Genomic DNA, 25583 nt, shown 5'->3' with positions numbered 1-25583 from the left:
GCGGAGAGATAATCCAAGTCCAAAATTCTAGTTATTTTCTGCCTACTTTTTTGGGGTTTTAACTTTTTGTCACTTTTTAATATGTTAATTTGCTTCCTTTTTTGTTTTTTCCTGTCTTTCATGATTTTGTGTCGACATTGTTGCATAGTAAGATTAATCGAAGGGACAAGGATCCTCTCCGGGTTTTTTTGTGTGGGGATTTGGAAATCGATCATTCGTGTCCGTTTATCATACATCGTACGATCAGTTTTTGTTAGGTACTATTTATATTCAATTTTAAATTAAAATTTTAAAATAATTTATAACCACACGATGTACGATGAATGAACATGATTGATTGATTCTCTGGATCCCCATAAAGAGGATCTGGAGAGGATCCTATTCCTAGTCGAAGCTATTTTATTTAGGGAAAAGGATCCTCTCCGGATCCCTTCCACCAAATCCATCAATCTGGGTCCTTGAAATTTGATCCAACGGCTAAAGTTATTATAATTTTATAAGGGAGCTTTTGTTTTTAGCCATTGGATCAAATTTAAAGGACCTAAATTGATGGATTTGGTAGAAGAGATCCGGAAAGGATCTCTTTTCTTTATTTAGATATGCTCCTCCCATTGTTTCAATGGTTACATGGGTACCTTCCAAGTGACAGTGAAAGTTAATAAACTAAGTAGATTTGTTTGGCTCATGGTCTGCAAAGAAATTGTTCGAATCATGACAAGAGATGAATACTACAAAAACCCTAGACTTAAAGTGTCAAGATTGTAAACTTCAGTGTAGGGCATCATGATCACGTGTTTGGTCAACTTAGCTACTTTCATAATGATATGGGCTTTCTGTACGTGTGTATCATCTAACTCTAGTTAAATTTAACTCTCTAAATACATGAAATCTCACCATATAAAAGTGTCTAATTAGTTATGTAATCAGGTTGTCTTATTGAAATCTTTCTTCCTTTAAAATATAGAAAAGTATTGGCATCCTTTTCTTTGATAATGTCAATTACGTTTTCCTCATCTACAAGTAAATTTCGTAATGGAACTTTGCTTTTTAAATTCCACAATGACACACGACATCCATCATTTTCTATAGGAAATTCAAGCCATATTATGCTCTCTCTCCCTCTTTGTCTCCCTCTCTCCTCTCTCCTCTCTCCCTCGTGGACTTCATTTTCCATGGTACCAAACACCATGAGTGGAAAATGTGGTTTTGGTCCTCATATTTCTGCTTTCATCGATCACTTTCTGGCTGGTCAATGGATGAAGACAAGCAAACATAGAGCTAGAGTGGAAAAGCACTTGCAGAAGAAGAAAGCCATTGATTATAACAGCCATGGCTTATTTTCTTCTTCTTCCTTGTATGATGAATAGTTCAAATGGTGAAGAATCCTGGATGGTTCTTGCAAGGGGAGGTGGGGGAAGAGAGGGTGGGCTTTATGCTAACTGGGAGTCAGAGTTAGGGAGTGAGTGGAAGCGTATGCACAATGCGTGTGTGTGCGTGTGTGAGAGAGAGAGAGAGAGAGAGAGATGTTGGTGTTTCAATCGTGTGCACTTCTCCACTGTCCAACAGCAGCGGAATCAAATGTTGCCCACAACACTTAAAGTCAACTGCCCTGTTTCCATTTCCTTTCTTTGGTGTCAAGTAAAAGAAAAATATATATTGATGCATGTGGAAACAAAAGCAACAATATTCCTTGCACGGCTCAAATTCTAAGAGGACGAATATTCTTTGCATGGCTCAAATTCTAGGAGGACGATTCTCTCTCCTCTTATTTATATATTCTTTAATTTTATTTTTTGATTAGAACTGTTTAAAAGAAATCTGATGATTTGAAATTGTGGCACATATTTTATAAATCTTATTTTATTTATTAAAAATAAATAAAATAAAACTCGTTAAATATATAGCATAATTTAGCATCAGATTTCTTTTAAACAGTTCAAATTAAAAGGAGGGGGAGGGGGAGGGGAAGAGATTTTTATCACTTTTTAATATGTTAATTTGCTCCCCTATTTTGTTTTTTCCTGCCTTTCACGATTTTGTGTCGACATTGATGCATAGTAAGATTAGTCGAAGGGACAAGGATCCTCTCCGGTTTTTTTTTTTTTTTTTGTGTGGGGATTTGGAAATCGATTATTCGTGTTCGTTTATCGTACATCTTACGATCAGTTTTTGTTAGGTACTATTTATATTCAATTTTAAATTAAAATTTTAAAATAATTTATAACCACACGATGTACGATGAATGTATACGATTGATTGATTCTCTGGATCCCCACAAATAGGATCCTATTCCTAGTCGAAGCTATTTTATTTAGAGAAAGGGATTTTCTTCGGATCCCTTCCACCAAATCCACAAATCTGGGCATTTGAAATTTGATCCAACGGCTAAAGTTATTATAATTTTTAAAGGGACCCCTTGTTTTTAGCCATTAGATCAAATTTAAAGGATCCAGATTGATGGATTTGGTAGAAGAGATCCGGAAATGATCTCTTTCCTTTATTTATATATGCTCCTCCCATTGTTTCAATGGTTACATATGTACCTTCCAAGTGCCCATTGTTTCAATAAAAGTTAATAAACTAGGTAGATTTGTTTGGCTCATGGTCTGCAAAGAAATTGTTCGAATCATGACAAGAGATGAATACTACAAAAACCCTAGACTTAAAGTTTCAAGATTGTAAACTTCAGTGTAGGGCATCACGTGTCTGGTCAGCTTAGCTACTTTCATAATGATATGGGCTTTCTGTACATGTGTATCATCTGACTCTAGTTAAATTTAACTCTCTAAATGCATGGAATCTCACTATGTAAAAATGTCTAATCAGCTACGTAATTAGGTTGTCTTATTGAAATCTTTCTTCCTTTAAAATACAGAAAAGTATTGGCATCCTTTTCTTTGATAATGTCAATTACGTTTTCCTCATCTACAAGTAAATTTCGTAATGGAACTTTGCTTTTTAAATTCCACAATGACACAAGACATCCATCATTTTCTATAGGAAATTCAAGCCATATTATGCTCTCTCTCCCTCTTTGTCTCCCTCTCTCCTCTCTCCCTCATGGACTTCATTTTCCGTGGTACCAAACACCATGAGTGGAAAATGTGGTCTTGGTCCTCAAATTTCTGCTTTCATCGATCACTTTCTGGCTGGTCAATGGATGAAGACAAGCAAACATAAAGCTAGAGTGGACTACAGGAGAAAATCAAATGGGAAGAAGTGACCCACTAGTTGGAGAGGGAGAGCACTATGATCATGGTGTGAGGGGAGCAAGTCAACATTCTTGAATTCAGTATTTGTAATTTCTTCGATATTATTAATATTTTCATGAAAATATTTGAAAAATCATAGAAAAATATGGGAAGATGAAGTCTAAACTTCACTAAATATCATAAAAACTCTTAAATTTTAGCTAAAATCAACATATTTAAACGATATTTCCAACATCTCAGTTAAATATCGAAGAAACTCTTATATTTCGTCTAAACAAGTGTTTGACATTCTCTAAAGTTTCATTTTAAATTTTCATTATTTCCATCGAAAGCAGTTGATATCGAAATCCATATTGATATACCCATCGATATTTTCACAAATTTATATATCGATATTTTTACTGAGACCGATATTTTAAACATTGCTTGAAGTACTATATATATCAACACGAACATGGTCCAATACTAGTTGATAATCCAACATTAATTTAAGACTACAAAGAAAAGTTTCAATAATTAATCATCTCCCAATAGAGTTTTTGTCGGTAATGATGGTGTTTGCATGTTGATCCACAAATTAAACTCCGTTCTCGGCAAAGGTTCTAGGTTGTCGGGGGAACCATATTACAAGAAAGACTAACGGGAACTATCATGATTATATCACAAGCGTGGAAGTTATAACACATGTTAATTAATTAGCACACGATTGACTTTAAATATTTTCGCAGTAACATATTTCTAATGTAAGTAAATTTCTCTCGTTTACCAAAAAAAATTTGGGACATTTTGATATAGATGCCTCGTTTTTAAATGTCATAAACTAAACATTTATTCCTTTTGCAAATTTGATTAAACATTTTCCCTGCAATTTTGATACTTTAATTTTATTTCATTAGAAGTCTATTCACGTTAGCATTCTCTTTTTTCCTCCTATTTTTATGCATATCTTATTATGATGATTTAAGATTTTTTTATTTTTTATTAAAATATTTATTTTAGTAAATTAAATAGAATGTAACAAAACTCATTGTTAGGTACGTTTGGTTATATCAGTACATTTGATTATAATGGTACATTTGAATTTTTGATCCATTTGGCTTCTTGGTACATTTGAATTTTTAGTACATTTGAATTTTTGGTACATTTAGTTTTTGGTACATTTGAATTTTTGGTACGTTTGTTTTCAAAACATAAGTTTTATTACTTTTTGTCCTAATAATGAGGAATTACTTTAATCAATGTTTTTTTTTATAGAAAGAGTCGTTAACAATGTAAAAGTTTAAATTACCTTAATTAATTATTATATTTTTTTTTTTTTTATAAAAAGAGTCATTAATCAACGGACAATAGCCTTTTTTGTTAATTCAAAATTATATGATTTATCGTTATTATTTAGCATTATCTACAATAATAAGGATTTATATCCGATCAACTAAAAGTTGTTCTAGAGACTTATCTACCAAAAATGAAAAAACAAGACTGTCTAGAGTATTGTGTATGAATCAAACATATTTTTATACATTCCAAAAAGATGAATATTCATTTTAATATAGCTTATAATTGGGTATGTTTTAATTCGGGATTGGTACGTTTTCGTTTGACGTTGGTACATTTTCATTTAATATTGGTACGTTTTCATTTGGCGTGGTTTACATTTAGATTTGAAAAGTTTAAATTTTTAGACTTAAATATAGTTGAAATTATTTAAAATATATAGCAGATATTTAAATATAAATTAATTTCAATTAATGTGAAGTAGTTCAAGTCTGAGTATCTTAATCAAATGTTTCAAAAACTCAAAAAGCAAAAATATTTAGTCTACAAAAATGTAAAATGAGGCATATAATTCTAATTTTCTCAAAAAACTTCCTTGCAACATAAGATTTTAGTCCTTACTCCATAGCATGGATGGGAGAGAAGTATCTAGTGCTCTCTCTACAGGGATTTGGTGTCACCAGCTTAAACACAAAGTGGTACATTCTATTCATTTTGGATTGCTTACTGTCATGATGTCATCCTCTTTATGGGATTCATATTCTCTCTGGATTTTACAGTTTGAAGCCTGTGGACCAAACAATTCGGACCATTTAATTTAAATCGTGCGGTTTTCATTAGTCAATTTCAATACCCCACCTCACACACACAACCTCTCTCTCCAACGAGAAATTTTTAGGTGTACCGGGTACACCAAAATTTTTTGGTGTACCCTCACTCATAAAATTTTGATTTTATTTTTTTATTGAAAAATAAGTGAGGAATAGTGAGGATTTATGAGTGAGGGTACACCTAAAAATTTCTCCTCTCCAACGGCCAAATATATATCTCTCTCTTTCTCTTGAACAATCCGAATTGCCCAGTCCATGCCCTCCAAAGTGAGATCCGAAGATCCGAAGAAGATCTCAATCCCCCTCTATGCTTCTTTTTTCTTTGGACTAAGAAAACTCATGTCATCCACTCTACTATGAAGAGGATATTGGAATGCACAAGTTTTCTTCATATGTAATCCGTGTTCTACCCTCTAGTTGCACATTAGTTTTTTTCATTTTTCCCTACATACTTTGAAATCAGAGAGTTATTCATTCTAATCCAATCCTACGTATGAAACAAGACCTCTCCATTTAATAACATCAAATCCACTTCTTTTGGTTTTGGTTTCATAAGGACTCAGTCATGACTGACCTCAGATGGTGTGGCGGGGGGATTACCAATTCCACTACCAAAAACGATGTTGAATATGTAAAAGTGGTTGTATTGTATTGCTTTGTATTGGTGGCAGTCATATCACAAAAGCTCACACCACCTTCTTTGAACTGCCTTCAAAGTTGAAAGTTGGAAACCTACCATATTCTTGTCCCTTTAGAAATTTGGATGAATTCATGACACGTTTACTTACTGGGAACGAGGAAAAATGAATTCGGGAAAGTACAAGAATTGAGAATGGAATCAACGAACGAAGTAGCCCCTCTAGTCAATCTGATTCTCGAATTTTCAGATGCGTAAGGAAAACACAAGAAAACCAAAAAACGAAATAATTCTAATTCTCAATTAAGTAAATATTTGTCATGGTCAAAACTAGGCAATCCTATCTTCTCTTCTCAGACCAACTTTTTGATCACTTTCTATCCAACTCCTACATTTACCTTCCAATCAGAAAATCTTAGTTCCAAAATTACCGAACGATTATTAGCACTCCCAAAAAGTCAGTGCACTTCCAAAACGTCCGAGCTTAAATAATGCAAAATTCCGAGCGAGTCAACGTGTCCATGGTTTTCCAATGCCAAAATCTTAAAGCCTCAAACAACACGACAATAATTCAACCAAAGTGTATAGCTATGCATAAGATTCTGGAAGATATCCATTTAAAAACAACACATGAACTGAGGCAGATAAACAAATACAATGCCTCTCCCAAACTTCCCAACAAAATAATCCTAGCTATGCTATCACAATTCGTGACGTTTAATGATAACAAACTTCCATAAGGCGGACATGACCCGAAAAAAAATATGATTACATGTTCCCCAAGCAAAAGAAGAAGAAAAAAGTTCATCTGTCTTTCAAAACGCGACGTAACAATGATTTTATGAATGCATATGGTATGGGACATATAGCTAACTTGACCTTCTAACAATGATCAATGCTGAGAATGAACGATGATGCAACGTAGGATCTGCGTTTCCATGAGTTCATGGTGACGCACAGACGTTGAGCGAACTGGAGGTAGTCTGGGTTGCTAAGGAAATACTCTGGAATACGCACTAAGACAAGCAAAAATATGATGAGATGCAAACAAGATAACAGGAGTGGACAAAATTCAGGAATGAAGACCTGCTATGTAGATTTTCAGGAATACGGCACTTGGGTTAGTGATACGATGCCAGCACCCGAACAAAATTAGGCATTATTCATCCATTCTGACCCCAATCTTGTTGGAGGAAATCATCAGGGGTGGTGGTTTAGGTTAACAAGATCTTGTTTGGCGTTCGGAGTGCAATTCACCTCAGTGACACAGAAATGTGGACTTCATGAATGTCACTTACCTTCCCCTCAAATGCCACATAATCTGTGATCCACAGAATTTTGTTAGTTTTGATTGCAGGCCTTAACCCGCTTCTGGAACACTCACTACCCGCTCTTCCTCCTTGACAAAACCAGGACCCAAGCCCTTGGGGCTGATGCAATTGTTAGTCACAACTTTTGGAGATGATGCAAGTTAGTGACAACTTGAAGACTGACAGCTTCAGTTGTCTGAAAATGGCGATGCTTGACACATGCAATCCTATGACCCAACTCAACACCCAAATGCATGCAGGGACTCCAAACAAATAGAATATACCGAACGGCAGTAGCTTCAAACTGAAATGGCACGACTGATGGCCATCTTGGCCCATTCTGCAGATTCTTTAATCAAATTGTCTTCGGAAGACAAGCACTCATTTAAAAAGTCTCTGCACGATTGAGATTGCTGTATCAAAGAACCAGCATTATTTCCCAGTGTATCTGCTAGATCTCCAAGGACACCAATGGCTGTTTTCATCACCACTTCATCCCTACATGCAAGTAAATTAAAAATAAAATGTCAGAAAAACACAACAAAAAATTGTAATTTGTAATAACAACGGAACTGTAGATCAACTCACATGTCCTTCCTCTTGTATAAGCTATCCAAGAACTGCAGGATGTGAGGAGCATAAGTTATCAAAACCTGGGTTTTCGGGGAGTTCTTGAAACCTTGGAAAATCCCAGAATATGCCTCCAAGATTCCGTTTCTCAGAGAATTGGTGTACTCTGTCATTACATCATCAGCACTTGCTGTGTGGGCAGACATCTCTGCAGCACTCTGAATCATTGGCATGGCGTACATCAAGTACTTATCAAAGTTCTCTCCTATTGCAAGAGCTATATCACCAAAGCAGGAGAATATAGGAGGCTTTACGGAACGGTGCAACTGGTTGCTTGATAAATCCTTGAGAAGCTGGGTCATAATTCCATCACAATAAGGAAGAATCTTATCTTCCACTGCTCTACAAATATCTCCTACAACACCAACCGTGACAGCACAGATTTGGTACTCCTCAAAATTTTGAAGCCCCATTTCGAGATACTTGTAAAACTCAGGCAAGTATTTTGCAAAATCCGGGCCACTTGTATATGCAAGGGCCCCAATGGCAAGCATGGCTTCCTCATGGACAGTAGCACTTCTACAAGCAAATACCCTCAAGAAAAGTCCCATTATCTGATCTGCGTATGGCATGAACACATATTTTGTGGGCTCTGATGAACCTAGTTTCTGAATAATGACCTGTAAACAGCCACAAAGAAGTCCTTGTAGTTCACTCTGCCTCTCTTTCTCATCAGACGCAAGCTGCTGGGCCTCAAGAGTCTGATGCAGTTCAATCATGATAACGGGAACAAGTTGCAACACCATGGGGGCAGTTTCATCAGTCGAACATCTGACGACTTCATTCAACGCTTCATATGCAGCAGTCCTTAATCGTGATTCCCCCGCATCTGGTCTGTGAGTAACAGTGAGTAGAGCCTGTACAATTTCCTGGAAAAAAGGAGCAATGGAAGATGACGGGCCAAAATCCTCATAGCCCTGGGCCAGAAAATAGAGAGCACCGCATGCCTTCTCAGCAACGTTTGGAACATCTTTCATGCTCTGAAGAAGAACTGTGATGATCTGTTGGCAGTTTGCTGGGGTAATTATGGGTGTATCCATAGTTGAACCATGAAGGAATTCAAAAATTCTTCCCAATGTCCAGGCAGTAGTGTCCTTCACATGGTTGTTTGGGTCCTTTGTTAAGGCACTGAGCATGAACGTCATAGCAACATTGACAATAGATGTTAACTTGTTTGGCGAAGGACCCTCCAAGATGGAACCAAACGCATAAGTAGCTGCTTCTCTTTGCCTCCAATCTGGTTTTGTTATGTTCTCTTCGATGAAAGGCATAACAAGTGGAACAATATCATCTCCCACTGTCCGAGCAACCAACCCAAGGCAAGTCCCCCCAGCCATAGCAATATTCCAAGCCCCATCTTCCTCCTGATCATCTTCCTGCTTAAGAAGCGTCTCCAAAAGCATAGGAACAAGGGCAGGGATTGCCTGCTTGATAAAGTAGAAGCACGGAATATCAGAGTCCCCACTAAAATCACCCACATAATCATCCAATATATCGATCTCCTCATCACAAATCGAACTCCAGAATTCAATGGCTTGAAGAGCAACAGGTTCCTGGTCTTCCCTTACAGCTTTTGCTGTGATGCTAAATATGTCCTGAATGTAAGGGGCTAATTTCTCATAATAAGATGAAGAAATGGAAACTAAACACTCAAAAGCCGCCTGTCGAATCTTCACTTCAGGGGACAGAGTTGCCTCACAGACAACTCTCATAATATAATCACGCTCCATGTCATTGCTAAAATTGGCCTGAATAAAACTCAAAGCATTGTACAGTGCTCGGGTAGCAGCAAGCCTAACATCATTGTTCCCTTCAGTTGCGTTCATACCCTGAACTACAGCTGTCAGTATTTTATTCACTTGATCTTGATCTACGACATCAGAAGAGATTTCCTCACACAAATACCCAAGAGTCTCTAAAGTGGCTTGCTTTACATGAGCTGGTAACTGGTGAATATTTGACAATAGTGATCCAATCAATTCCGGCCACTGTTTCATGGGCAACTCAATGCCCGCAACCTTTGCAATAACTTGAGAGGTAGTTGAACGGGCATCAGCTACAGGGGAAGTGAGGATCTGTAACAAGAACATCTTAATCTGCGCTTTCACAGAAGTTTCCAACGCCAGCCATCTTTGAACAAGCTCCAACTTTCTAGGTTGTTCTTTAGCATCCAGGGCATTCTTAAGTATCAGACCTGCTAATTTTCGGCTTTCAACCGGTTTTTCTTCATTTGCTAGCTCTCTAGAAAGAGACAACAAAAACGATGAAAGATCTTGCTCCTGAAACTGTTTCAAACTCTCTTCAGCATGATTCCGTACCGCTCCATCTATAGATTGAGCATTCAGAAGCACCTGGGTAACTTCCATTGATGTATAGTATCTGGGAGTGTAAAATTTTAATTGCTTAGATATATTAGAGAAATACAAGAGGATAGGAGACAAATAAATCATAGCATTTTACAGAGAGCGAAAAACTGTCGAAAATCAGGTTTAGAAAAAATTAACATCATGCAAGAATAGAAGATTTATTAGGCTAGAAAATCTTTTCCGTTCCACCAATTTGGTTTCCAGAAAGAAGTCTAACTGAAACTGCAAACCCCTGAATTTGCCCGGAAAACCATTCATCAACGCACTGCAAAGTGTAACAATTGCATATATTTAACAATTGAAATCAATAGGAAATACACACACAAACTTGGCAGGAAAACAACATTTTACCGCAACTCAGCAAATTATCAGGAAACCTACCCATACAATAATATATAAATAAATATATATATATATCCTTAAATTTCTCAAATGCAAAGCATCGAAAAACCCTACACCATCCAATCACCAAAAACCATAGTTGTACGGATAACAACAACAGCAACAACAACAACAACCAAGTTTTATCCCACTACGTGTTATGTGGGGTCGGCTGTATAAATCCTAGAACGTTGAGTGCGCCAGGTCTTCGGTTTTGCGCCTAGTTGTACGGATGCACAAACAAATCCACAACCGAACAAATCCCCCACTAAGAAATCCAAACCACAGTAACAAACAATTTCATGGATCGGGTGAAATTTCATACAAAATTGCCTACATCTCCAACAAACACTAACAAAAACAACCTTAAAAATCACAAAACGCAACCCTAGGCCATCAAATTACTCGAAACCTTAACGCATCAAATTCCAATTCAGCGAATCGAACCGGAACAATCAGGATCAGACAAACACAGAAGCATGCAAAAATCCTAGTTACCACTGGAACAGCATCGACGTTTTCGAACAGGACAGCGATGGAATTACCTGAAAAATGAACCTTAAAGGGATCGTACGGATGTGGATCGGTAGCAGAAAGTCTTCCTCGGAGATAGCGACAGAGACAGACGCAGAGGACAGAGAAGCAAATTGCTGGGATGGACTCGGATTGCAGAAAGCAATCAACTTTTTCTTTCTTTTCTTTTTTTTATATTTTCAAAAAAATTGTTTGCAACAATTTTGTTTCGTGGGGCTTATTTATAGTAGGAAATTTAAAGAAAAGCTCTCATACAGTTCGTTTTAATAAAAAATTATATTTTTACATTAAAAGTCGATTTTTGTATTTTTTATTTTATGTTTATAGTTAAAATTCAAAATTTTTAAACTCCTTTCATTAATTTTCCTTTTATTAGCGCATATTTCCACACAATTAGTTTTCGTGCGAATTGACTCCGGGCCGAAAGTTATGGGCCCATCTTTTGGACCTGAGAGCTTGGGCTTCTTATTATTTTGAATTTTTCTTTTGGGCCAAGTAACTGATTTGTAAACTGTTGGTTTCTTAAACCGTATGTAAAATGAGTATAACTGGTATTTTATCATTCCGTTGATAAATGCTGGTTTTTAGGTCATAGTATAGATAGTAAGTTTTCGCTCTTGTTTTTGAAATTTGAAAAGAGTTAACAAAATCCTAACCCCAATCAGGGGCGAATGGAAATAGGGACCAAGGTGGTCTTAGGATGAGTTCGAAAAGTATACATATGAAAGTCTTCTGAGGATTCTTCGAATGTTTGGTACTGGTCAATTTTATGCCTACTGAATGTTTGATGTGATGCATGCTAGGCATATTGCGATATGTCGTGTCAACAGCACTCGACGAGTTCTCTCTATATCATAATTGCTTCGGCATATGCCGATGTATTTTTACATGTGCACAACAAGCCCACTAAGTGAATAAACTGATTTGGTTTTTAAGATTGGGACCCCCAAAGTTCAAATATCCGTCACTGCCTAACCCTAACCCTAACCCTAATGCTCTGTTGAGGGGCTATTCGATTCTGCGGATGATAACAGCATTGCCGTTGCCGGCCATGATACTGTAAGCACGTATATGTAACTGAACATTTTCAAAACAAATCGGTAATTTGAAGCTAGCTATAAATTGATTGTTTCTTTTCATACATAATTCTCTTCTGTCATCTCGTCTGCCATTCAGATTCAACCATCTAGCTTACGAAGAAAATGGAAGAAGATTTTGAACAGCACAAGAAAATGGAAGAAGCAGCTCCTCATGAACACAGCAGAATCCAAGCGAGTAAATATTGATACCATGCATGCTGCTTATGCTATTGCAATTTCTATGATTATTCCCTTCTTTCTTAATTTAAATGTTCTAACTCGTAACTGCCATTGTGCAGGCATGTCGTCCATCTGTGCAGGCATGTCGCCCATCTGTGCAGGCATGTCGCCCATCTCCGTACTCGGGAACTTAAGCCTGAGATTCTTGATGAGGTAATGAAAATGGTGGGCCGCATATCGGATAATTTGTGAGGTACTTTGCTCTGGAAACATAAAATCGAATTTGGTATATAGGGGTATTTTTCCAGGAGTCGAAGAATATGGTTATCTATGTATGTAAAATCAAGTGGATATATCTGTTAAGACGCTGCATTCATTCTATATCTTGTCTGTATTACATGCCGTAATCACTTTGGAATTTTGAGTATTTTTTGTTGTAGGCCGCCAGCGGTATAGATGCAGTTACATCCACAAATGAGCAGGCAGTTAAATTAATTCAAGTAATACAGTCGACGATGGACAAGAAGAGGTCGCCCTTTTGCAGGAGATGCCCAAGTGGGATGATGATGAAGATGAAGAGTCAACTGAGGTGAGGAAATGTTTTCCCTAGAGTAATTACAACTTACAAAAAATGTTGATTCTAATTGGATTGATGTATGGGTTGACTGATGATGATGAAGAGTCAACTGAGTGAGGAAATGTTTTCGCTATGTGCAGTCAACCCATACATCGATCATATTAGAATCAACATTCTTTCATACGCCCAAGTGGGAGAATATTGTTGAGAGATTTTACAAAAAATGCAGATCAATTCTAAGGGAATATGAAGAGGAAACGACTGAAATTTTCATGTGATTTCTTCTATTTTCTTCCAACAAAAACATTCCTAATTATTAAAACAGTTTCACACAACACTAAATGCCTATCCTAAGTATATACCAGTTACCACTACTTTTTGAGTCAATGCTCAACCTAATGAAAGCAAAATATTTTGTTTTGCTCTTCTATATGTTTCAAATGACAAAATAAATACACAATTAGGATAAGCTCCCGCTAAAAACAATCGTAAAGTGCATTTCCCTGGCCATCACGCTTCAGAATTCGTCATGCAAATCTTCATCAAGATTTTCGTTGATGCTGCCATCATAGACTGTGTTGTAGAAAACATAATCATGATCGAGCATCTCCTCGAGAGTTAATTTTCCATCTTTGTTACCATCCGCCTGAATTGAACAATGCCACGCATTTCATTTCAGATTCATTTCAGCATATCTCATTGATAGGAGTACACCGATTGAAACATTACTAACCTCCAACATCAGAAAGCTTGCATAATATTTAGCGTAGGACAATTCTCCTGGGTGAATGTAATGCAGGATTGGTTTCAATTCTTCCACTTCCAAGAGTCTGTCAAACATGTTTCGATTTCAAAAGAGATTAGTAAAGTCCTGTAAACTATAACCTTGGCAGCAAAGGAAGAAAAAAAATTAGGTCAAAAAATGTGTGAGCTTGAGGTTCAAGGCATGCATGCATACCTGTTCTTGTTCACATCAAGTTCTGTAAATTTCTGTTCTGGCGAGGGTACATTCTTCCCGCCCGTTTCAAATTCTACGTAACTCTTGTAATTATCATAAGCGTTGTGTAAAAACTCCATGAAATTCATTTTCCCATCCTTATCCTTGTCCATCCGCCTGTAAATTATAGGCAGACATTTCGTTAATCCGTTCCTTAATTTGCAACAAATTATTCAGATAAGGCATTAATATGGTTAGTGTGTGAAAGACAGAGAAGATATGTGAGAAAATGTACTTCATTTTTTCTCTCAACAGCCATTTGTGAATTTCTTCATTGTTGCTGTCTTCTGGGTGCAACAAACTGCAACAAAAATACAAATTAAACATATAAATATTTATGTTCAACCAAAATGCTCAAAAATTAAATTTTGGAGAATTATATTTACTCTTTTAATTCATTGAAGTTTAGTAATCCGTTCTTATCAGCATCTGCATTCTCAAATTGTTGCTTCCACCATCCAGCTTCTCCGTGCTCCATTCTGTTTTTCGCTGTTTCACCAAAGTTGGAGACCAAAGTTGAAGAAACTAGAAGTTTTTTTTTTTAACGCATCCCGTCTTTCTTACAGACAGTACGTCCTGCACAGAGAATTTCTGTGTATATATTCACAAACATATAAAGCAATAAGTATACGTAGTTAAATACCTAGATCCTTAGTGGAAAACTTGGGCAGATACTCCGCGAAAGAAATTATTCCATCACCATCTTTATCGTGCGATTCCATTTCTTTCTGTGTGCTATAATTCAACCTCTCCAAGGTTTGTTTCGTGACCCATTGCTCGAGCTCTTTAGAGCTAATGAACCCGTCTTTTGGCGCCTGGTCTATCAACGGGAACAAATTAATCAGCCTCAACGTGAGATTCAACTTTCCCTCATCGCCAATATATTCATGTACTTCTTCCACCTCACTTAAATGCATCATGGGATGATCGTTGTGTGCCGCCAACCCCATGAGATTATTCATTCCCCCTGGGAATCCATTTTCCTTGGCGTACCTCTCCATCTTGGCTACCAAAGGGTCAAAAATGGGAGCATGACCCGTGTAGCCAAGACGGCGGTTAAGGCCGAGGAGGGGGTGGGGGTGGTGGTGGCGGCGGCGGTGGTTGGGGCCACGTTGTTTGGAGGGAAGCATGACGAGAAGAAAGATAAAGGCGGTGGCAAGTAGCGCGTAGACCACTGCCTTCGCCATTGCTTGGCATCAAAGAAGAAGAAGAAGAAGAAGAAGAAGCCAAGGTGGTGATGATAAGCAGCCAAAGACCAACTGAATATTTTGGGTGGTGGCAGAAATGGTTAGTGACCGTTAGAAGTGAGAGGTACATAGAGGATATAATGTTGCCCCTTGCTTTTATTAATAGAGATGGATTGGGGGGACATCTTTAATTGTTCTAATTTAGCAAAGTCTCAGGCAGCTGTGTGTCCAGGTTTATTCAAGGTTTAGAATTTGGGGTGTGATATTCACACACCCTTTTTTACTTCTCCCACATCTTTTTAGTTTTCAACCGTCGGATCGGATGAATTGAAGAAGAGCAACAGACATAAATTAACAAGAAATGTATGAGAAGTAAGAAGAAGTGTGTGGATAACACACCCCTAGAATTCAAAATATATTTTTCGTGCTCGGACGTAGATGAGTCGAGACTAATGTTTGAAGCACTGCCATGGCCTAAACCAAATATGAAAAGCCCGTTTCGCTTCGCCCGAGCACGAAGTATGCTCTACTTTGTTGTTAAAGAGAGAACGAGACTTTCATAGATCAACAACCCAAAACTAATTAAAAAAAAAAAACTAAATTGGTAAATCTTATTTCGCTAAAAGATTTTTCGGTAACAAAAAGTTTTATAGAGAGGGGAAACTATCCCATCCGAGATCAGGTCATATCACAAACCTCTTTACGGACTTATAGAGAGGTCTTAGGGACAACAATTCATCAACAAATGAAAGCATTAGACCGGTGGCAAAAAGTAGGCCTTTGATATGCATTATACCGTACTAGTTACACCCAGTGATTTCAACCTTTCCCTTCCCTTCCACAATAGGGAAAACGAGTAACCCTGAAAAAGGAGGTTACCCAACGACGAGGTAGAAAACTACATACACATACTGCTTTATCCTTTGAAATCTTTTCAGAAGACAACAGATTTAGGAGAAGATTGGGTTATACATCGCCAATATACATCCCCCAGGAATATTTCAAATAACTACGGCCGTAGGAAACCAAAGTAAACCGTGGTCGGTCAGTGACTCTTCTCCTTTGCACCCTGCAACCAAGGCCAGTCTGACTCACAGATATCACATGGAGAGTTGCCATCGTTGTCCTTTGCACTCGTGTCGGCATTTTGCTTCACAAGGTATTCAGCAATGCCTTCTCTATCACACATAACAGCGTAATGCAACGCAGTTTGGCCCTCATTGTCCTTCCAAGACCAAAAGAATAGATATTTAAAATTGCATAACAGGGGGTGGGATCGGGAAAAACTTACAAATTTGCTACCGTAAATAAATGTTTGTCTTTTAATCTACCTTTTCATTGACATTGGCATTCTTGTTAACAAGAAGCTCTGTCATGTTCAGGTGCCCACGATCCACAGCCCAATGCAATGGGGTCCTTCCCTCACTATCTGCTACCAGTGCAAGTAAACTGTTTTAGGGCGATACCAGCATCATACAAGCACACAAAAAGTTGCACAAAGGAAATTTCCTATAACATCCTAACATAAAGGGTAGGATGATAGACCACCAATAAAAACAAATCAAACATTTTCTGGGTGAGGAGAGAATAAATGCCAGAGAAAATCAAGAAAATATTAAGCCATGTACATGTATTGAAAGAAAGAAAGAAAAATCTGGTGTGCTATTCATCTGAGAAACAAGCAATAAAAGCTAGGTTAAGAGAGATCTGCAGCTGGATCAGTATGAAGTCGAACTTGGGGTACCATAGCTTTTGGCCTTAGCCTTTTCAAGCTTTACAATTTATGTGCTGAATTTCCGAACAGTATACAACCATGTTAACGACCATACATGGCTTCGTAGTTATGGAAGTATAAATGGATTAATTACGATATGTCAGTTTGAAACTTAATGAAGCTATTTAAAGAATCAGATGGAAGAAAACAAACCCTTCTGATCCACTGAAACACCACTTTCAATGCATTTAAGCAAATTATCCACTTCTCCTTCTCTGGCAAAGGCATGAATAGCATCCATCTTTCTGAAAGGTAAAAACAAGCATAGCTTAGCAGTACTTTTTTTTTATATTTATTTCCAAGAAACAGTAACTAGTAATTGACGGGATGTGTAAATATTAACAGTTAACCCTCCCATGCTTAGTAGACCTAAAATACTTACAGATCCTGTTCAGATTCTTCCTCGTAAACAAAGGTGCTGAAAACCGGTCCCATTGGTCCTTTAGAATCATTACCAGGTGCACTACCATCTCCACCTCCTCTGCTTTTCTAGTAATCATATGTCAAGAGACGGAACAAAACCAGAAAAACCAACAGAAAGTAAGTATAAATGTACGGCAGTACTAAAAGTTTGCAGTCGAAAACGAAAGAATCAAGACTCACCACAGTCAAACCTGCTGCCCAATTAGGATAAAGCTCTGTGACAACATCAATGTACTTCTCCATAGCATCTTCGGGAGGCATAGCACCCAATTTCTGCCAAGCTTGCCTGTAAGAAATCACCGAGCAAAATGATTCAAAACCATGGCAAGTCGGTTTCTAAAGTAAGATACACAGTTTAACCACCCCTAATTCACCAATCACCCAGTAAAAACATTACAATTAGGGCAAAATTACATCTGGCTAATCTTGATATTAAGCAAAACCAATCCAAGAACACACTGCCCATCCTTATCAAGCTGAAAATAAGACCCATATAAATAAACCCTAAATCTTGGAAGTAAATTTGCAGTAAAAAGTAATGGTAGAGTAAATACCATTTGGCGCGAGCAGTCATTTTCAGAGCCAATGGCTGCGGCACGCTGCAGGGACCCTCAGTAGCAATCTTGTAAAGCCCATAAAGCTTCAACTGCGCATCACTCGACACCTTCTGCCGATCCGCCGCGGCCGTCGCAACAAACGCCGTCGCCGCGCTAAACAGCTTGTCCAATTCCGTACTCTCCACACCTTCCCAGTCATCATCACTGCCACCTTCGCTGCTCTCGTTCCTGACGCTGCCGTGCTCGGCGACGACCGATTCGGCCTCGATTGCCGCGGAGCTCAAATCGGCGGAGCGAGGCGGGTCGTCGCACGGCTCGGTTTTTGGCGGCGGCGGATTGGCATCGGCGGGGGCGGCAGTGCGAGCGCGAGCGATGCTGAGATTGTCTTCCTTGAAGGAGATGACTACGGCGATCAGCTTGGCGAGGAGGAAGGAGAAAATGAGGCCGAGGATTATCGATTGGAGGAGCTGCTGCCACTCTCCGCCCATTGTTTCTTCTCTGCGGAAAATCCTAAAACCCCAACCCTAGGAGAATCGAAATGGATTGAAACGACGAGCTAAACCCCTAGAAAATTGGGGAACTAGAGAGAGAAAGGGAGAGAAAAAGATTGGACTTTTAGAGAGAGAGAGAGAGAGAGAGAGAGCGTTTTGCTCCCCGGAGATCAGAGCGCACCGCATAGGAGACAACAAACGATCGGGCGCTCCGCGGTCAAAACCAGTTAAGTGCGAGGGAACTCAAATCTTCTACACCTGTTCTTACCTGTAGCCTCTCTGTGGCCTTTCAATATGAATGCCACCTGTCCTTTTACTGACTTACTAACTGGATCGACGGCAGTGGTGGCGCCAGTTTGTATAAACTCACAATCATAACCCTTTCTCTTCAAAGAATAAGTGGGGGTTTCTACTTAAAAAAATTTGTTGTTAGTATATAAAACTTCGTATTTATGATCGCTAACTGTTCGTAATATAAATCATTCTATAAATATCGTTTTTGTAAAAAATCAATCAAGATTAAAATTGTTTAGTCATATAATTATAAATACAGATGAACGGAATTGATAAAAGTTTTACGAACTGTTTATGTATTTGTTACAATAGATTAACCAAACAACCTTATTTTCAATTCATATTTTGTAGATATAATCTTTACAAAATGATTCATAATATTAATAATTCTGATCATAATCACAAAGTTTTTTTTTTATAAAAATACAAAGAATTTTGAATAGAAATCCCTACTTGTCTACGAGTAGCTAAACATTATTCTTGCTTGAAAGTAGACATTCATGGCAAACGTTGCATGGGCTCTAACTGTGTAGGCTACAAAGCACGGTCCACCTTGTGTGATTGGCCCACAATCCAACCCCCCATCCTGGACAATCATCACAATTTCCTGCCGCCCTGGACAATCATCACAATTTCCTGCCGCGTGATGGCGGCGGGCTCATCGGTGCCAACATTGGAATGGGGCTGGGTTTGAGTTCTTAGACCATTTCCGATTGAAGGAGGTCAAATGGCTCTTGTAACTCTATAGTTATGCAAGAGATTATATTTTAATGAACAATGTCAGGTCATATTTTTTATTATCTTCAATCGAGGAAGTCAAAGGATCATAGGCTAACCATAGCCTTTTGACAAAAAATCATCTTCAACCGAAGAGGCCAAAGGGTCATAGGCCAAACATAATTTATTATTTTAATTGAATTAATATGGTTATTTAAATTAAACTCCCATATTAAAATAAGGTTTTCAGATATATTTTGAGTGCTATTTGTCACCAAATGAATAAGCCTCCGGATTTCTTATCTTTATATAATCTCAATAATTTTTTGGATAGGATTTCAATTGACACGTGTCGCTAACGTAAGTAACTCTCCAGATTTCTTATCTTTCTGTAATCTCAATCATTTTTCGGATAGGATTTCAATTGACACGTGTTGCTAAAGTGAGTAACTCTCTAGATTTCTTATATTTATGTAATCGTAATAATTTTTAGGATTTCGAGTGTCATGTGTTGAGATGTAATTGGTTGAGCAAATTTTAGAGAGGATTCTTATCTACGTGTCACTTCTTACCTTCAGCTTCCAATGTTAATAAATTGGTTGGATATTGGGGTAGAATTCACACACGTCCAAACACCTTCACTCGTTTGAGAATTATCCTTGACACTATCTTCCGAGACCCATCTATAAGCCCTGCAAAGAGTTTCATCTTCTTTTCGGGTCCAAACTCTTCCTTTCATTGTAGATATGGCCATTTGAAAATTATTGAAAAAAATTAAAGGAAAGATTATTAGAAGAGGCAAGAGAATAGAATGTGAATAATTGAAATAAAATGGGGTAAGATAGTATGGAATGGTGAAAAGTATGTGAGAAATGATGTAGAAATAGCTTAGGTATTTATAGAAAAAAAATAAGATTTTTTTTTTTAAATTCGTCAAAAACAAAATATCAAATTCCAACAATAACTTGATGGCAGCACGATGTCAACCAGTCATTGCTAGCTGGCGTCATGCTGATGCTAAGTAGCCATTAGCATTCAAATGGGTTGAGTTGAAGGGCTGGCAGAATGTTGAGCTTGACATTCTGGTGCTAAAGGGTTGGGCTATAGGGCTTGCAATCTGGCTACTCTTGGCCAGCCCTTTGGTCGGTTCTCCCATTTCTGGCCAAGTGGGGACCACGAGCCTTTTGGCCTAGCCTTCGGTTGGAGACGGTTTTCGTGTCAAAACGAGCTATTTTAGCCTTATGACCTTTTGACCGTGTAAATTGGAGATGGCCTTAGGTGTAGTCAAACTAGCCTATCAATTCCAAGTCCACAAACCAATCAAGCGTATACACAATAGTGATATCAAGAAGGGGAATGTTTAAGGGTGATTATCTGCAGCAGTAGCTACTGTGTGCCGAAGGAGCCAAACGTTGTAGACCGGCGCCATATTCGGTCGAAAAAAACCCGAAATTCCTCTCGAATGTTGGACCTAGCTTGAGATTTTCATTGAACAAGACAAATATGTAGGTAGTTTCGGGCTATGACAATCTCAAGGTCCTCAAGCCCACAAGTTTTATAGCTGCAAAAACAGCACCTAGATGAAATAGTAGCTTAGCACGTCTGACTTAGAAACCTTGTTTGCACCTGTAAATTTGGGAGGGAATGGCCAGTGCGTACACGTCGTCAGATTGCCGAATGAGGAAAATGTAGTGCAGAAAATCAGATGGTACTTCACGTACAATCAGACGGGATCGGATAAAACCTTTTTGCCTCTTTTGTTTTTGCTGTTGGTATTCTCTAACCAATTACTAAATGTAGTGATTTTCACATTCTCGTCTTCTCCTTATGCAATCAACTCTTCTTTTCTTTTTGTTTCTTGATTATCTTTTGATTTATTCAATCCAAGTAGTTAGGAGAATTTTCTCAGTAGCTAGGCGTATTTGAGGCATATGTGGGCAAAATCATGTAAGTCTAGGTAGCCCAGCACAGATACTAAGATAGGGTGGGCTGGTATACAAGAGGGTTAAATTCTTCAATCAATACGTACGTACATACGTATACTTGCATTCATTCATTAGCTAGTAGATAGTACTGTGACATCCCACATCGTCCAGGAGCGTGATCCTTATATGTATATTTCCATCCCTACGTAACACGAAGCCTTTTGGGAGCTCACTGGCTTTGGGTTACGTAGGAACTCCGAAGTTAAGCGAGAAAGGGACTAGAGCAATCCCATGATGGGTGACCCACTGGGAAGTTGCTCATGAGTTCCCAAAAACAAAACCGTGAGGGAATGGTAAGTCCAAAGCGGACAATATCATGCTACGGCGGTGGAGCGGGCCCAATAGGATAGATATACATTTGATATTTAGGCCGCCACTGGCGCTGCACGTCGGTCATCTGTCCTTTTCAATCTCTTGATTTTAGCTTAAGTACAAAAACGAAGAAAAAGGATAATGTTGCGTACTATAGACGTTTTGGTAGCCTTTTTACAAAAAACGAAGAAATATTAACATTACAATTGTTAATATATAATTGAATAATATTTCGGTAAATTTAGAGTCAATTATAAAAAATGGGAAGTTAATTACAAATTAAGTCATTTAAATGAGATCTCTGGTATAATTTTTATGGTGATCTGAATTATAAAAGGAAACAACAGCCTTTGTTTACCACAATTTGAAAGCTAATATACGCAGGAAATACATATAATCAGTATAATATGCTAGCTGAATACAAAGTATTGATTCAAGTTCTATATTGGTAATTTGAATGATGAATAATACTATTTAAGAAATTAAGATCCGCCAGACAAGATAATTAAGATATAATTGATCATATATGTTCATGGTATCATCATCTTCCTACAAGAGAAAGTGGAAAATTAAGAGATCATATGCGTGTTAATTAATTAACCAGCAAGAGAGAGTGGAAAATTACCAATACTTAACTGTATATAAGATTGATGAACTAGCTAGCAATCAAGGCCGCTTTTTGGTGCCGAAACGGCAGTTTTGCTGATCATGCTGCAAAAATATTCCTCTTGTAACGTTGCTTGCCCAAATGAGCATCTCAGGATTGCAGAAGCACCAGTGCTATATATATAGACACACATGTTTATATATATATATATATATATATATATATATATATATAAGCAAGCTGCATGCAAACTGTGGCTGGAATACTCATTTGAGCAAGAAACATTACGAAGAGGAGTAATCCCATAAAACTCTCTCTCTCTCTCTCTCTCTCTCTCACACACACACACACATCTATCACTGAACAGAATAAGCAAGCACATGGTTCTTGTAATAACCCTTCAATATAGGGCAGTTCTATATATAGAAGGTCATAAGTCCTACACCAGTACTACCTATGGTACGTGATTGGTGGGGGTGAAAGCACAGTAATATTGTCCTGTGTGTAGTTTAATCAAGAGTCAGGACCCACCCCAATGCATGCGTACCGCTAAAACACAAATCGAGGAAAGAGACTTCTATGAATCACGTTAACCGTTACTAGTGACATTCCGAATCACTAATAAAAGATGATGTCCTCTTTACATAACCTTTTATGAGTGGTACTTGATCTCGATGGTATGGTACTATTAATCAATTTAGAGCCGTCGTTCATGACTAACTTAATTAATTAATTGTTGTTGTTAATTATATAAATAGTAAGGTTTTAGCTAGGGTAATGGAATCAGTTTGTTGGCAAGCGTATGATCAGGAAGAAGTATGTATGTGGTTTGTCATTTTTAATTCAGTTTTGACAGTCGGTTCAAAGGGGTGGTGCTGCTTCTGCTGCTGCATACGACATGCAGCTAGTTGGAGAGGAGGAATTGTAGATGGCAGATCTTTGGAATGGTTGGTACATACTTCTGACTAAATATCTACATCTCTGCAGGCAACATATTTGGAATGGTTGCTAAAACACCAACCACCAAAACTTAATTATTATGACGTTACAATTTTAATTTTCCAAAATACCGATGTTGTATGTGCGAACATAGTTCTATTAGTCAAAATAAATGTGCTTATTTTATACATCCGAGTGACTATATACTTGATCTTTCTATGCATATGAGTTCGTGGCTCCTCTCCACACTTTAAATGAATTTTCACATGAACGTGTTATAATAATATACTTACACAATGCAGCTACATATCTAGCTAACTAGACAGCTAGGACGAGTACTTCAAATTGGAGAATGGTCAAGAACAAGATACACTTTAAGGGCACCACTAGCTACCATTATGCATGTGATCCACTCCATATGCATGCATCTTCACTTGTACTACCAACTATATAGGGAATAGATATGCATCATTTTTTTTTTACATAATTTTTTACACATGTTTTTGTGGAACTCATTTTATAATGTATTTTAGCGATTAATTCGACCGTCTATCTTTTAGATTTTTCCTTAAAAATCATGTCTATCAAAAATCACCGAAATCTGAAGCCATATGACCATTGGATTAAGGGATTATGGTTTCTTTGTAGCACCGTATTCGTTCATTTTCTTCACTACAAATGAATGTCTTAAAGGTTTTAGATTTATCTAATTTTTTGCAAGGATGATCTATGAATGATGTTCTAAAATATAAACAGTTCGAATCATTAAAATATATTACGAAATAAACCCTATAAAAACTTGTGTCAAAAGTTATTAAAAATATGGTGTCACGGATCCGATCATCCGAGACACCACTTGAGAATTTTGAGAAAAGAAGAAACAGTACTCCTTTCCTATAAACTAAAAACAATTGAGTTGAGATGGCTTCCACAAAGGAGATGAATAAATGGGTACGGTTATAATGCCAAGAAAGTTGAGAAGTGACCATAAACTCAAGTGGTTTTAGCGTGGAATTCTAACTTTTATTTTTTTATTTTTTTATTTTTTTATTTTTTTATTTTTTTTATTTTTTATGGTATTAGAGTATATTGTTTTGTGTGTGAAGCCAAACAACCACACGCATTCCACGTCATTCATTTGTTTTGTTCACGTATTTGACTTGAAAATTTACCGCATATAAGGGAACGTGTTGAGAATGAATCTCACGCAAATGGGAGAATGGACTTTGCATGAACTTATGACTTGGGTTACTCCCTATATTGCCAATTAGTTTTATAATGGTACTTCAACTTTCTTTATAATAGTACGTATTCAGGAATATGTGTTTTGTGCAAAATCTAACCTGCGGGAAAAATCCATTAAATTACTATACGCACTCGTATGCAGAATCTAACTATTGCAAAAATCCATCAAACTTTTATATGCAAAATCTGACTATTGAATTTTCAAGTCACTGGTACGTATCATAAACTAACAGTGACACTCTAACTTGACCTAATTCTTGCTGGGTCACGTACTTTCACAGTTTATTAGTTACCAAAAGATATGGCCGAGCAGCGGGTAAATTCATTCAGCCTGATCTAAATCTTACAAACTCAACGAAGTCCGGCGGGCCTAGATTCAAAATTCTTAGGCAATGATCAAGAAAATCAGAGGAATAATTGAGTTTTGCACAAGTGGTGAGATAACAAGTCATGATTAGGAAAAGATTCCGAACACTCGATTTTTACTTCTGCACTTTTTACGTTTGTTTTCTTCGTTTTTTAATTTGTCATTAATTTATTCAACCTAACTATTAAAGAAAGATGTGTAGAATGGTTTTTTTTGGAGGAAGATTGTCTGCCCTCCCATTTCCATACTCTTCTCATACCTTTTTATTTATGTGGTCATGGTTAAGCCAAGTCAACATTTTATATTCCTATTACTTTTTGTTTTATTATTTTCATAAAAAATTAATATAAAATATTGACGTGACTTAACCATAGCCACACACCACAAAAGGGTATGGGAAGAGTATGAAAATGGAAGGGCAGACAATCCACCTCCTGATCTTTTTAGCACGTTTATTTCTTCGAAAGATGTGTCAATGGTTAAAGTACCTCCACCACGATCTTTTGAAATGACTGTCAAGCCTTCAAAGTTAGGAGGTGGATTGTCTGCCCTCCCATTTCCGTACTCTCTTCATGCCCTTCTGTTTGTGTGATCACGGTTAAACCACGTCAACATTTTATATTCCTATTATTTTTTGTTTTATTATTTCTATAAAAAAAATTAATATAAAATTTTAA

The 25583-nt window shown here is 37.4% G+C and overlaps 3 protein-coding genes and 2 long non-coding RNA genes across 5 annotated transcripts; 1 reads left to right on the top strand and 4 right to left on the bottom strand.

Annotated features, from left to right (window-relative positions):
- Nucleotides 1-6524: 6524 nt before the first annotated feature.
- On the bottom strand, nt 6525-11403 carry LOC137720383 (importin subunit beta-1). The gene is made up of 3 exons (XM_068459449.2): nt 11187-11403; nt 7853-10273; nt 6525-7762 (listed from the first exon to the last, which is right to left on the bottom strand). Exons 2-3 carry the CDS (start codon nt 10258-10260, stop codon nt 7564-7566), a joined length of 2607 nt encoding a protein of 868 aa, XP_068315550.1. The 5' UTR covers nt 10261-10273; nt 11187-11403; the 3' UTR covers nt 6525-7563.
- A 773-nt stretch (nt 11404-12176) lies between these two features.
- Nucleotides 12177-12995, top strand: LOC148698924 (uncharacterized). Its single transcript, XR_015960597.1, has 4 exons — nt 12177-12234; nt 12352-12450; nt 12554-12647; nt 12875-12995. It is a non-coding gene; the product is annotated as an uncharacterized LOC148698924 (long non-coding RNA).
- A 275-nt stretch (nt 12996-13270) lies between these two features.
- Nucleotides 13271-15305, bottom strand: LOC137719433 (uncharacterized). Its single transcript, XM_068458471.2, has 6 exons — nt 14652-15305; nt 14395-14497; nt 14244-14309; nt 13970-14125; nt 13745-13841; nt 13271-13657 (listed from the first exon to the last, which is right to left on the bottom strand). Exons 1-6 carry the CDS (start codon nt 15193-15195, stop codon nt 13529-13531), a joined length of 1095 nt encoding a protein of 364 aa, XP_068314572.2. The 5' UTR covers nt 15196-15305; the 3' UTR covers nt 13271-13528.
- A 653-nt stretch (nt 15306-15958) lies between these two features.
- On the bottom strand, nt 15959-18696 carry LOC137720368 (acyl-CoA-binding domain-containing protein 1). Its single transcript, XM_068459427.2, has 6 exons — nt 17947-18696; nt 17573-17678; nt 17352-17458; nt 17123-17214; nt 16527-16624; nt 15959-16420 (listed from the first exon to the last, which is right to left on the bottom strand). Exons 1-6 carry the CDS (start codon nt 18435-18437, stop codon nt 16241-16243), a joined length of 1074 nt encoding a protein of 357 aa, XP_068315528.1. The 5' UTR covers nt 18438-18696; the 3' UTR covers nt 15959-16240.
- Nucleotides 18697-22041: 3345 nt separating this feature from the next.
- LOC148698923 (uncharacterized) lies at nt 22042-22727 on the bottom strand. The gene is made up of 2 exons (XR_015960589.1): nt 22385-22727; nt 22042-22297 (listed from the first exon to the last, which is right to left on the bottom strand). It is a non-coding gene; the product is annotated as an uncharacterized LOC148698923 (long non-coding RNA).
- Between the last annotated feature and the right edge of the window lie 2856 nt (nt 22728-25583).

Source organism: Pyrus communis, chromosome 1 (genome assembly GCF_041283825.1).
Source record: "Pyrus communis isolate YQ-2024b chromosome 1, ASM4128382v1, whole genome shotgun sequence".
NCBI lineage: Eukaryota > Viridiplantae > Streptophyta > Magnoliopsida > Rosales > Rosaceae > Pyrus > Pyrus communis.
The sequence above is the reverse complement of the archived record's forward strand: the minus strand, read 5'-3'. Positions and strand labels throughout refer to the sequence as shown.

Coding starts and splice junctions, on each gene's coding strand:
- LOC137720383 (XM_068459449.2), bottom strand. CDS start 10,260: ATGGAAGTTACCCAGGTGCTTCTGAATGCTCAATCTATAGATGGAGCG. Junction 7,763..7,852: donor TTATACAAGAGGAAGGACAT/GTGAGTTGATCT, acceptor ACTTGCATGTAG/GGATGAAGTGGTGATGAAAA.
- LOC137719433 (XM_068458471.2), bottom strand. CDS start 15,195: ATGGCGAAGGCAGTGGTCTACGCGCTACTTGCCACCGCCTTTATCTTT. Junction 14,310..14,394: donor AACTTCAATGAATTAAAAGA/GTAAATATAATT, acceptor TTTTTGTTGCAG/TTTGTTGCACCCAGAAGACA. Junction 13,842..13,969: donor CTTGATGTGAACAAGAACAG/GTATGCATGCAT, acceptor CATGTTTGACAG/ACTCTTGGAAGTGGAAGAAT.
- LOC137720368 (XM_068459427.2), bottom strand. CDS start 18,437: ATGGGCGGAGAGTGGCAGCAGCTCCTCCAATCGATAATCCTCGGCCTC. Junction 17,679..17,946: donor ATGACTGCTCGCGCCAAATG/GTATTTACTCTA, acceptor GATTTCTTACAG/GCAAGCTTGGCAGAAATTGG. Junction 16,625..17,122: donor TGTTTCAGTGGATCAGAAGG/GTTTGTTTTCTT, acceptor CACTGGTAGCAG/ATAGTGAGGGAAGGACCCCA.